Source organism: Phyllostomus hastatus, unplaced genomic scaffold, assembly GCF_019186645.2.
Source record: "Phyllostomus hastatus isolate PE091 unplaced genomic scaffold, TTU_PhHast_1.1 phas_scaffold_317, whole genome shotgun sequence".
Taxonomy (NCBI): Eukaryota; Metazoa; Chordata; class Mammalia; order Chiroptera; family Phyllostomidae; genus Phyllostomus; species Phyllostomus hastatus.
The window spans coordinates 22710601-22723967 of record NW_025334023.1 but is presented as its reverse complement, the minus strand read 5'-3'; the positions used below and the strand labels follow the sequence as shown (position 1 = coordinate 22723967).

The window sequence follows — 13367 nt, the reverse complement described above, 5'->3', positions numbered from 1 at the left end:
AGATATTAGAGAATTCCTGGATTAGGGTCTGGAATACAGCATGACTTTGTGGGGACAGAGAATGAAAAGTAGCTAAATCCAAATAGTTCTAGCAATCTTAGCAACAAGAATATATGGCTATTCCTTCCCCATTAAGGTGACTGAACTATTATACACAGTTTATCCACTCTCCAATTGGCTAAGTCTTATGCTCTGATTTGAATATATTCTCCCTACCTTCCAGACAGTGTAAGTGTAGAAACTTCTTCCTCATTACTTAGGTTTATTTTGACTCACCTTTATCTGACTTTTGTATCTCACTGCACACTTTAGTTTCTCAATGAAAAGACTATGGATCCAGCAATTTGTGATTAATGTGTTTAATGCAGTGAGGAAAGCTCACCATAATTCTGAGGCATCTTATTTTGTCTTTTTAATGAAAAAATATTCTGGTAGAAATAAATATTTGAATGAATTGTATAGAAACATAGTGTCTACTCACAATTGAAATGAACTAACTCAGCCCTGGCTGGCGTAGCTCAGTGGATTGAGTGCTATGAACCAAAGTGTCGCAGGTTTGATTCCCAGTCAGAGTACATGCCTGGGTTGCAGGCTATGACCCCCAGCAATCGCACATTGAGGTTTCTCTCTCCCTCTCTCTTTCTCCCTCCTTTCCCTTTCTGAAAATAAATAAATAAAATATTTTTAAAAAAGAAATGAACTAACTCTTTTTAGGGTGGAAGATTCCCTAAAATGATTTAGAGATCTTCCAAGCATTTAATTATTGGATTGAGCATTAATGTCATTAAGAACCATTATATTTTTATTTTTATTTAAATTCCCCTTGAGTTAGTACAGTTTTTTGCCATCACTGAGCCCAGTCAAACTAGCTTTCAAAAGAGGCTCCTTGTCTGTAGAAATTAGGACCCTAGTTCATTCAATAACTGTTCTATTGTTAAGCTTACATAGATTTTGGAGACAACTTTAATAAGCTAAAATACCAAAATTTTTAACAGGTACAAAATTTTCCCCTCTTTTTTCCCCCACATTCTAAATTCACAAAAATAAAGAAACAGATAGACAAACACACATTGCATAAAGTTAAAGAAAAATTTTTAAGTTTAAAAATTACTCATTTTAAATGATTTTTAATTTACTTTTTAAGAAATATTTCCACTTCTTTAAATTGTTAGGTAGAATTCTTAAATGATTTTTAAATACAGTCATATGCCACTTGAAAAAGATATATTCTGAAATGCATCATTGGGTTATTTCCTCATCATGTGAACATCATAGAGTGTACTTAAGCAAACCTGGATGTTATGGCTTATTATACACTGAGGCTATGTGGTATATCCTATTGCTCCTAGATAAAAGCTTGTGTGGCATGTTGCTGCACAAAACAACATGAGATTAAATCTAGCACAAGAGAAAGTGATGTAATCAAGAGAGGAGATAACGAAGTTGTGAGGCTACTACCAATGTAACATGATACATTGTTTTATAGAAACCTTTTTTAAGTAGAAAGTGTACACGCTAAAATAACAATAAAAATATTGTATAGTAAATACATAAACCAGAAACACATCATTTATTACTAAGTATAATGTACTATATATAATTATATGTGCAATACTTTTATGGGCTTGGCAGCACAGTAGGCTTTTACAGACACATGATTAATGTGTTGTTCTACAACATTACAATGACTGACATCACTACATGATAGAAATTTTTCAGCCCCATTATAATCTTATGGGACCACCATTGTATATGGGTTCATCATTGACTAAAACATCATTATGCAGCACATAACTGTAATGGACTTACCGTAAAACTATATATGACTTTTGTTATGTACATATATTTATAGAGAAGTTTCTGTAGTTTTATTTGTGAATATTTATGAAAATGGCAAACATATTTACTTCTATAATAAAGAAAAACTTTTCAATATACATATTTGAAGAGAATATTCAACACTTTGTTATCAATTTTTAAGTTTATTCTGTGTAGACTATTGTTTTAATTCTAGAAAGCTTATATGTTTGTTCATGAAAGTATATAGTTGCTTTCTTTAGTACTTGCTTTTATAAATTTTTTGAAGTTATTAATACATATAGAATAAACTCATGGGTGATGGGAGAGGGTTATATTTCTGTAAATCACAGTGGCAAGAATAGGAGAAGAAAAATCAGTAATCAGAGGAGAGCAATTATAGTGTGAGGAAACCCCTTAACCAGTTTATTCTTAATGCTTGGGGATAGAAAAAATACCTATTGATTTCTCTGATTTTCAGAAAATATATAATAGTAATGAAAAACATTTCCTAATAATAAACCTCTCTAGTTCTTCTCGATCTCTCTAGATAAATAATACTCATAAAGAAGCACTTACTTAAAGGGAACACAAATCATGTATTTCCTCTTGTCAGAAGATCCTTTAATCCCTGTATTGACATAAGAATGATTCACCTCAAGAAACATTGATTTAGGTTAATATATACTTTTTGAAGTAAGAAAACAATATGTTGTATATCTATTTAGGTTTGTAAAATTGTTACTCAGGGGCTTATTAGGAAATTTAAAAAAAAGCATCTAAACTCTTTTCTAAATGATTAAAATTTTTAAAGATTATAACTTTTAATTTATTTGAATACAGTAAGGAGAGATATATTAATACATATTCTCTAATGTGCCATTAGATTTATAAACCCTCAATTAGAGAAAGGTTCTATGATTACCTTAATTTTTCAGCAGAGCCAGGACTAGAATTAGGATTTTCATCATTTATCAACAAATCACAGGTTAATATTTAATCTGTCATAAAAGCATCAGTACAGTGACATGTCTCAGACATAGCAAAATATCTGTAGGCATAATGTGGACTACTTAGTCATTATTTCCCCTTTTTCATGAATTATTATTATTATTGTCAATATTTGTTATTATTTATTTTATTTTTCATTTCCTTATCAGGAGTTTTACATAGAATAATATATATTTATATTCAAATTTTTAAAGACAGTAAAAACATTACAAATGAAACATATACTAAAACACAAGTACTATAAAGTAAAAATAATGTAAGGAGCTCTCATATTGCATATATTTCTGGTAAAATAAAAGAAAATCCTCAAAACATTTTGTTAAATAATTTTAATGTGTAAATCATTTAATGTAGAAACTATAGTTTATTTCATAGGTCCTGTACTTTGATGCTTGTCCTAGGTACATCTTCATTATATTTGTCTTTAATTTACCAACATGTAATCATTTATAACATTGTGTATGAATGATAGTAACTTCAGGTGCCATCATTAATAAAATCAGATGTGTACAATATTTGCAAATCAATAAACATGATACACCATGTAAACAAAATGAAGGATAGAATCCATGTGATCATATCAATAGACACAGAAAAAACATTCAATAAAATCCCACACCCATTTTATATAAACTCATTAAACTGGAAATGGAGGGAACATACCTCAATATAATGAAGGCCATATATGATAAAACCAGAGCCACCATTATACTCAATAGGCAAAAACTACAAATGTTTTCCTAAAAATGTAATGGAAGTCCTAGACACAGCAATCAGACAAGAAGAAGAAATTGGAAATTCCAAATCCAAATTTGAAAAGAAGAAATAAAATTGTCATTAACTTCAGATGACATGATACTGTATGAAGAGAAGCCTAAAAAGCTACTGGATTTGATAAGTTAATTCAGTAAAGTAACAGACTACAAAATAAATACCCAGATATCAGTGACATTTTTATACACTAATAATGAACTATCAGAAAAGAAAACCAAGAAAACAACACCATTCGCAATTGCTTCAAAAAGAGTAAAACTCCTAGGAATAAATTTAAACAAGGATGTAAAAGACTTGTACTTGGAAAATTATAAGACACAGAAGAAACTGAAGAAAATACAATTAAGTCAAAGCATATGCTGTCTTCATGGATAGGAAGAATTAACATAATTAAAATACTACCCAAAGCAATTTATAGATTCAACACAATTCCTATCAAGATACCAATGATATATTTCACAGAATTAGAACAAGTATTTTAAAAAATTTAGACCTTCAATAGTGATAGCAATATTGAGAAAGAACAAAGTTGGAGGAATCATGCTACTTGATATCAAATGATACTACAAAGTCATAGTAATCAAAACAACATGGTACTGGCATAAAAACAGATATATAGATCAATAGAACGGAATAGAGATCCCAGAAATAAGTCCACACCTTTATAGTTAATATTTGACAAAGGAGGCAAAAACATACAACAAGCTAAAAATAGTTCATTCAATAAATGGTGTTGAGAAAATTGTACAGACATGTGCAAAAAAAATGAAGCTAGACCACCTTTTATACCACACATGAGAATAAACTCAAGATGGTTGAAAGATTTAAATGTTATACTCAAAACCATAATAATCCTAGAAGAAAGCATAGGCAGTAAAATCTTGGACATTTCTCAAAGCAATATTTTTTTCTGATATATCTCCTTGGGCAAGGGAAATAAAGAAAAGTAAACAAATGGAACTGCACCAGACTAAAAAGTTTTGCACAGCAAAGGAAATCATCAACAATATTAAAAGACAATTCACTGAATGAAAGAACATATTTGACATATATCTAAAAAGGGTTTAATACCAAAAATGTATAAAGAGCTTTTAAAACTCAACACCAAAAAACAATAAATCTAATTAAGAAATAGGCAAAGAACCTAAATAGACACTTCTCCAAAGAGGACATACAGATGGCCAACAGACATATGAAAAGATACTCAACATCACTATAATCATAAGAAAAAGACAAATTAAAACCACAATGACATATCACTTCACACCTGTTAGAATGGCTTTTGTCAATAAATCAACAAACACCTTTTGGCGATGATGTGGAGAATCCTCATGCACTGTTGGGAATGCAGGTTGGTGCAGCCACTGTGGAAAGCAGTACAGAGTTGCCTCAAAAAATTAAAAATTGAGCTGTCTTATGACCCGGTGACCCCAATTTTGGGAAAGTATCCAAAGGAACCCAAAAAGCTAATTCAAAAGAATATATGCACCCCTATATTGATTGCAGCCTTATTTACAATTGCCAAGATTTGGAAGCAGCGCAAGTGTTTATCAGTGGATGAATGTAAAAAATCTGTGGTATATTTACTCAATGGAATACCAGTTGGCCATAAAAAAGAAAGAAATCTTACCCTTTGTGACACTAGGGATAGAACTGGAGAGCATTATGCTAAGTGAAATAAGCCAGGCAGACAAAGCCAAGTACAATATGATTTCACTCAAATGTGGAACCTAATAAATAAAATAAACTAACAAACAATTAAACAGACTCTTAAATACAGAAAACAGACTAACAGCTGTCAGAGGGGAGGGGGTTGCAGGGTTGGGTGAAAAATGTATAGGAATTGATGGGGGGAAAAAAGCTCACATTGTCACAGACAACAGCATGGTGATTACCAGAGGCCAGAGTGTTGTAGGCAGTAGAAGTAGGTAAAGAAGGGATAAATGGTGAAGAAAGGAAACGTGACTTGGGGTGGTGAATACAAATACAATACAGAGATAATATATCATAGGCTTGCACACCTGAAACCTATATGATTTTATTGACCAATATCACCCCAGTAAATTCAATTAAAAAGAACAAATAAAATAAAATACAGAGCAATCAACCTGAAGAAATCAGATGCCTGTTGATTATAGAAATTAATTTCCAGATGAGTGCTCATGCAGATGTACCAAGCCACTGCTGAGGCATCTTAATAAGTGAATAAGAAGATACGATATTTCTAGATATTATGTATCATCTAGCTCTTAGTTATACTTGAAATTTCTCTCTTGCCCTATGCAATAAAATTAAATGGTTGATAAAATTCTTGATAGAATCTCACTTGCACATCTTCACTACCACTGTCCCATCCCTTCTACCTGGGAGCCCCCACCAGTCCCACTGTCATAACTGATTTAAACCAGCTCCTCCCTTTTCCTAATCAATAATCTCTTCTTCCTGTCAACTCTAGTAATACCTTATCTGTGTTTTCTAATATCATTCATAATCTTTTATTAGGAGATACATAATGTGTTATATCCTCTATTAGAATTTACATTTTCTACCAAATGTTACAATGCTTAAAAATAAGACAAACCCTGTGCATTGATGTGCCCTGGCCCCTATTCCACCACCATCCCAACTCGCTATTTGTCTCATGTAGACTATGACAGCCTGAGAATCCTCTAATGTAGACTATAACAGACTATAACAGCCTGTAGACTACGACGGCCAGAGAATTCAGATATGTGCTATCTCAGCACATTGAGTGCTGAGCCCCATGAGGTTATCAGTCAAAACTCTTCAGTCTGCAACTGAGAAACCAAACCTGAAGTACATAATTCAAGGAAAATATGAAATTCACTTTATTTTTCTGAGAGAAGGGCAAGAAATTAAATCTGAGGTAGAACTGACATGCTACCAGTACTCTCTCTTTCCATCCCTCCTCTATCTGCATTGGTTTCATTTTATCGAAGTGACTTAATTCTCTTCAATGGCAGATTAACACCTTCCGCTAGTGGAGGTTCAATGGCTCTCAGACATGCAGACACCCTTTTTTGCTGCCAAGGTGGAACTGAGACTTGGACTCCCTGGTCTGTAAATCAAAAGTCCCACCCTAACTGCCCATCCATGAATCAAACATTATGTTCAGGGCAATGGGATGATCTAGCTAGCCAAGTGTGTGTCTGACGCACATAACAAGTTAGTAACTGCAGCCAGGAAGGCAGAACTGATAGGAAGACAGTGACTACTACTGGACCCACATAGTCAGAAAAGATAGAAGAAACATTTTCTGAAGGAAACATTGAGAATACAGGTGCTATTCTTAGAAGACAAGAAATAGATTTGAGTAAAATTAGCAAAGATATTGAAGACTAAAATGTAAATATCCATTATTTGGACATAAAATTGGCTCAATCTTTCTAATTCATGAGCTAAGCCAAATTTTTAAGTTTTATTGGATATAAAACTTGGCCCCCAAAGTGAATATTACTATGAGTATCAGACAGAAATATCACTTGAAATGTGTAGGTGCTAACAAGTGAACACTGAAATCACTAACAACTGATCTCCCGACAATCAGATAAAACAAAATACCAGCTCGGCTGCGAGTATCATACATACAAGTGAAGATAGTTTGCCTGTTAGGGCAGTCACAATAAGTGCAATATGATTATAGGCCTTCTGCATGCCACTTTATTTCAGCCATTTTAGTTTGCTACACTCAAATCCTAAAAATGACAGGTAGTGTGATAAAAATAAGAGACAATGTCCATCCAACACTGGATTTCTTTAACGTACATAAAATCACCTACAGAAACTGTGAAAATATAGAGCTTATAGTCATATCTTCGAAGATTATTTATCACTAAGCTCAAAATTGAACCTGGTAACCTAAAATTTTGGTAAGATTTCCTGATTTATTCTGAGGTCATTGGCTCTCTGTTCTGCAACACACTCAAAAAACACTGTTCTAAATTGCATTCCACTTATGGAAAGCACCCTAGCTCTTTGTAAGTAACTGGAATAAATAAGAAAATCAACAACCACAAAGACATAGAAGGACAGTAATGAACTTTGCTGGAAGACTTCTGCTTATGAGGAGTGAGGGTAATTTGGGGTGATCTTCTAATAACATGTAATTCCAAAGTAGGCAAGCCAGCAAAGCCAAAAGAATCAGGAGTGGAGAAAAGGATGAAGACAGTGCAGTGTTTCTTGAGCATATTTATCTTAAAACAAGGGGCTATCACAATTAAAGAGATGCATTGGCTAGAGAGATAAGCTTAATAATTTTAACTTTGACTATGTATCTTATAGGATGGTTTCCCTCATCTATCATTATCAAATCCTACCCAACAAAAAAATTACATCTAAGTTGCATATGACTTGAGATATTAAAAACGGTGGCTGAAATAAAGCAAGCAGTGAAGGCAGGCAATCAATGGTTGATGTAGTTAGTGCATGTGCAATGCCAGGATTGTTACACTCTGTGATTGAAATTCCCCAAGGGAGTGATGTCAAAAAAATAGTTGTGAAGTTAAGGTCAGAAGCCTCCTATTTGTGCTCTATTTTCAACAGCTATCTATAGAACCTTGGGCCACTTACCTGACCCCTTTGGTACTGCTCTCTCATCTCTAAAAGAAAGAGGGCAAAGTAAATTGAAGAAAACTGTAACATAATTATCTTATGAAACATAAAACAAAACTTAATTCCTGAATGTAATCAATTGTTCAAGAGCGAAGACACACCTAAAGAGATTTCTAGTCTGTTTTTATGTTATCACTATCAGAGTAAAATTTAAAACAACCAGTTATTTCTTTTTTAAAAGATTTTATTTATTTATTTTTACAAAGAGGGAAAGGGAGGGAGAAAGAGAGAGAAACATCGATCAGTTGCCTCTCCCACACCTAGGCATGTGCCCTGAGACTGGAATCAAACCTATGATCTTCCGGTTTACAGGCTTATTTCTTACAGTGCAGCTCAAATTAGCTAATATAATTTGAAGACTTTTATTTAAGCTTTTGAATTTTATCTTTAACATCCAGTATAGATATTAGCAAACCTCTTGTTCCCTGTAGTGAGGTTACCTTATCTTTGACCACATGGGAATCATTTGAGGAACACCAGAAAGCCCAACCTGGATAAAATTACTTTCCAGATATTGCCAGGTGTACCCATCCTTTAATCATTCTTAAGGATTAAAGCTATAAGAGAATGTCCTCTTTGCAATCACAAACATTATTGAGAAGAGAACACAGAGAATATTTGAGCCTGGCTCTTATTAACCAAAAAGTATCAATAATATCATGGTATGATTCAAAGTTAGATCGAGATTTTGAAGGGCCTAAAATGTTGTCCAATTCTGGAACCTACTTTAGTAAAAAAAGAAAAGAAGCATTAATATAAAAGTTGATTCCAAAGGGAATTTTTTACTTACCATAGAAAAAGAAATCAAACCAAATTACTGGAGTTTTAGAGATTCAAGTCTCTTTCCTGTGAGACCCCTTTAAACAATTTACTAGAAATAATTATACAAAAAAATATTTTTAATTCAACCTGACTTTCACTGCCCTTCTACAATATTCTAAAGTGCTCATCAAATGCCGGCACTCACAGGGACTTGTATAAGTAAGGGTATTAGTTTAATAAGCTTAAGTTTATAAGTATCATGAGAAATCATGTATTATTGAATCATCCACTTAACAGGCAGACAAGGAACAAGAATATTACAAAATCAATGTTAAGACCAAACAGAGAGAGCAGAAGGTGACGTTAGGGACTTCTTTAGGGAGCCACTGCATGTAATGCCTAGGAACCTTTAGATGAAGTCTTATAAGTAAGAAGGCATTGAAGATAAACTTCTCAATGTTGGATACACTCAGCGAGGTATCACTAGCAGGCCAAATCCTGCTATTCAGGACAGACATAGGAAAAAAGAAGACATGTGGAAATGAAAGAAAGAAATTTGAATAAAGTCAGGGGAGAACAGGTGGAAGGTATAATAAAAGCAGTAGAAGAGAAAACCATTACTGAAAAAGAGATAGAGAGGAGGTACTTCACTATTTTTCTGAGTGATGTAATAGTGCTAATCATCAGTTCACTTGTTATATATCAGGCTTTTGACATGCAGTGAACATAAGACTGGGAAGAAAATGAGTGAGTTAGCCCTTTAGAACAGGACATTACATTAATGGTAATTCTCCTCTGTTCCCTCAGTTTATAGTTTAGAAAAATAAAACACAAAGGTCACTGATGTGTCAGAGATGGTAATCTAGCACAGCCAGGTCCAGAAGCCCAATCTCTCTAATAAAAATATCAGTGATTTTTTTTATGATTGCTTTACATGTAACTAGAAGGAAAAAAAAAAAACAAAGATAATCTTCTTGTCCTCCATGAACTTAGACACTTTTGATCCAAAGTTCTTCCCCATCTTCCTTTAAGACCTATGTCAAATCAAAAATAAATAAAAATAATTAGCACATAAATGTTGTCTTTGTAACTTTTTCTCCCTTTGCACACCCAATGCATCTTGCCTGAATATCTTATAGCATTCATTTCATTCTGTCAGGGTTTCTTTCTCTCCTCAGCTCTCTGTTCTCACAGGCATACACAAAAGAATTACATACAGTGCTATACATGCACACAGACCTACATGTGCAAATATGCCCATGAACACAGACACCCCCAAGCACCCACACAAGCTCCTCAGAGAAGCTTCTGTGCTAAATCATAACTGTGTTACCTGTAGTGCTTTACACAAGGGATTTCCTAGAAATTATTTTGGAGAGGAAATTAGCTCGAGAGCTGCCTGAGGGCACTAGCATGGGAATTCACCAGGCTTCAGCTAGCACACTGAAAGCCTTATCCAAGTTCATAGCTTCAAATGCATCTCTAAATGATGACACTTCATATAATCACCTGTCTAGAACTCATGTCAAACTTCCTTCTCTTGTTCATGATCTGGTCAGATCCTTTCTTCTGAATATTTTATATATATCAAACTAAGTATTCCTAAAATAAAAGTCATTAACTTTCCTACTATAGCTGTGTTCTTTTTTCTTTAATTAGCATCACCCAACTCCTCCCCACCCCACCTCTACCCCCTCGCCCAAGCTAGAAACCTTAGTGTTATTATTGGAGAGGCCCATACCTTTATTCTCAGTACCCCTATTATATGCCAAGTTCAATTCTTCAATGGTTTTTCCCAATTAGTGTTTTTCTCAATTTTTTACTACCATAATTTAAGTTCAGGCCTGTATTACTATTACCTGGCATTATTGAAATAATGTAACTAACTTGCCAGTTTCTGCTCTAATTCTAGTATGTATATCTTAGCAAAATGTCAGTCCCTTATTCAAAACCCCAGTCCTCCAGATTACTTACAGATTAAAGTTTGAATGACTTACCCTGATGATTAAGACCATCTATTTTTTGACTCCATTTTTATTTCCAAATTTGCTTAGTATCATTTTCTTTCACATACCAATATGCCAGAAAAATTGATTTTCCTGTTGCTGGTGATTTTCCATCTCTCTTTATTTATACCATTCCATTTACTTTCCTTTCTATCTTTTCCCCACTTTTACAAATCCTATTTTCATAATCCTCTCAGATGCACTTAATACTTTAGGAATACCTCTTTCACAGCACTTGTCACTTTCAATCTTGTATTGCAATTATTTTGATAAATAACTCTTTTTCCCAAACTTAAGTGTAGTGTATATTGTTTCTTTCCTTAAGAACACACTTGTCAAGTGCCTGAGAGCACAGTCCATGGATCATGTATCTCCATAATGCCCACAATAATTAGCAAAATGCTTGCAAATTACAGATATTCAATAAGTATATTAACTTAATAAATAAGTGTTCACTTATTTGACAATGATAAAGTTCTGGTACCTTTACCTACTTTTTTTTAAATCAACAATTATTTACTATGAGAAATATTTGTAGTTATTTATTTCATTTGGAATATAATCTGTACCTAAACTACCAGTGTTAATTAACACTTAAATAATTATTTTACAAAGTACTGAACATAACGTGCAATTCAATTATTAAGGTAAGACAGTCACCATAATGACTGAATTTAAGTGTATTTTTTTTCAGTGCATCAAAAATTTAGCAGTCCTCAAACAGATGTTAAAAACCAAACCACTATGCTCTTTCAATGTAACCACCCCCAGGATTGAAAAGAAATTGTGACATTTATTTTATGCTTAAAGACTGTTCTTTATTTCCCAGGTGTGATGGGAGAATACGAGCCGAAAATTGAGGTCCATTTTCCTTTCACAGTTACAGCTGCTAAGGGAACAACCGTTAAGATGGAGTGCTTTGCACTCGGCAAGTAAGTACATATTCTTCCATAATTACACACAATTGTTTATTAAAATGTGACATATCTTATTTTTGAATCACTTATTTTGCTAGGTTTCATTTTCCCAGAAGCTCCTTGTTTGGACAAAGTAACCACTTATAATTATCTTTCTAGTCATTTCTAGGAACAAGAATGTATATATATATATATATTTGCTATTTTAACACAGAGAAAGCTTTTTTAAATAAAAAAAGAGATTTACGTCTTTACCAATGGGTCTTAAATTTTGGTATTATTCTTAAATTTTACCTAGCAATGATATAAATAAAAAGAGGATAAAAAATTAAGGTGATATCTGCTACTCACCTATAGCATATAGATTCTGATAAGCTACAATAAGACAATGGTATAAAATCAAAAAGATAATAATTACAGTGAGCCAATTGCTTACTTCAGTATCTCCTGAAATAATGGTAACATGATAGCACCAGCTGTCAATATGCACAACATGTAATCATTTTCCAAATCAGAAAGATGATTTATACCACACTCTATGCCTGCTATACTAAATGATTCTATTTTGGAGAGTTTAAATCCCATGATATATAATTAATTTTCAATGATGTTTACAGTATGAGTATTGGGTATAGAGGCAGGAGTGGAATTTTGATTATATTTGATTAGAGTATTATGATTTATTTTAAACAGAGTGTTGTTGTTTGGTTTTTTAGGGCGATAAGACCTCAGGGTGCTTTCTAACTCTATAATTATAATTTGCATAACTGCATCTCTATCAGAGTGCCTAATCATTTAACTTTAGTTTGGTGAGCTACTCTCACAGCATAACTATCAAGTACTTGGAGGTAAAATGTATGACATAAATATGCTTAAAGTAGGTTTAGCTTATGAGTGAGAAAAATATTAGCAAATATGAGGAATTTAGCTAGTGAAAGGAGATGTAAGGCATGGCTATAGGAAACACCATGTTTTCTAATATCAAGACATTAAAATAACATATATGTAAAGCTCTATTTAAACCCAAATAGCAGCAGGATCATATTAAACTAAAAACAAAATAAATTGTTGTGTGTTCATTCTTTTAAGTAAAAGATGCCTATAAATAGAAAAATATTTCAAGAACCTAAAATCCATCAAGGAGGTGTTTGGGCAGACATCTGAGGAAGTCTTCCAAACACAAAGATATCAGTTAAATGCACATGGTTAAATAAGACCTTAAAAGTGGAAATTTTTTGTTGTTTTTGTTTTTTACCATTTGTCCATGTTGTCATGTCAAGTATGCCTGGAAATGTCCAAAATAAGCAGCTTAATTCCAATAATACAAAAATAATGTATTTTAGTTTGATGACAAAGGTTAAGAATATCCTGCAGTTAAATAATTCTTAAATGCTAATTTTTGCACAAAAGCCACAAATAAAGGGGGGAATCATGTTGTAAAACAAATTAGAGAACTAAATTTATAGAG

At 33.0% G+C, this 13367-nt stretch overlaps 1 protein-coding gene across 1 annotated transcript in view; it reads left to right on the top strand.

Annotated features, from left to right (window-relative positions):
* CNTN5 (contactin 5) overlaps positions 1-13367 on the top strand; it is an 893122-nt gene that overhangs the window by 570210 nt on the left and 309545 nt on the right. The window contains exon 8 of the mRNA XM_045818134.1: positions 11812-11914. Coding sequence (XP_045674090.1) covers positions 11812-11914 — 103 coding nt within the window. The remainder of the gene's footprint in view (positions 1-11811; positions 11915-13367) is intronic.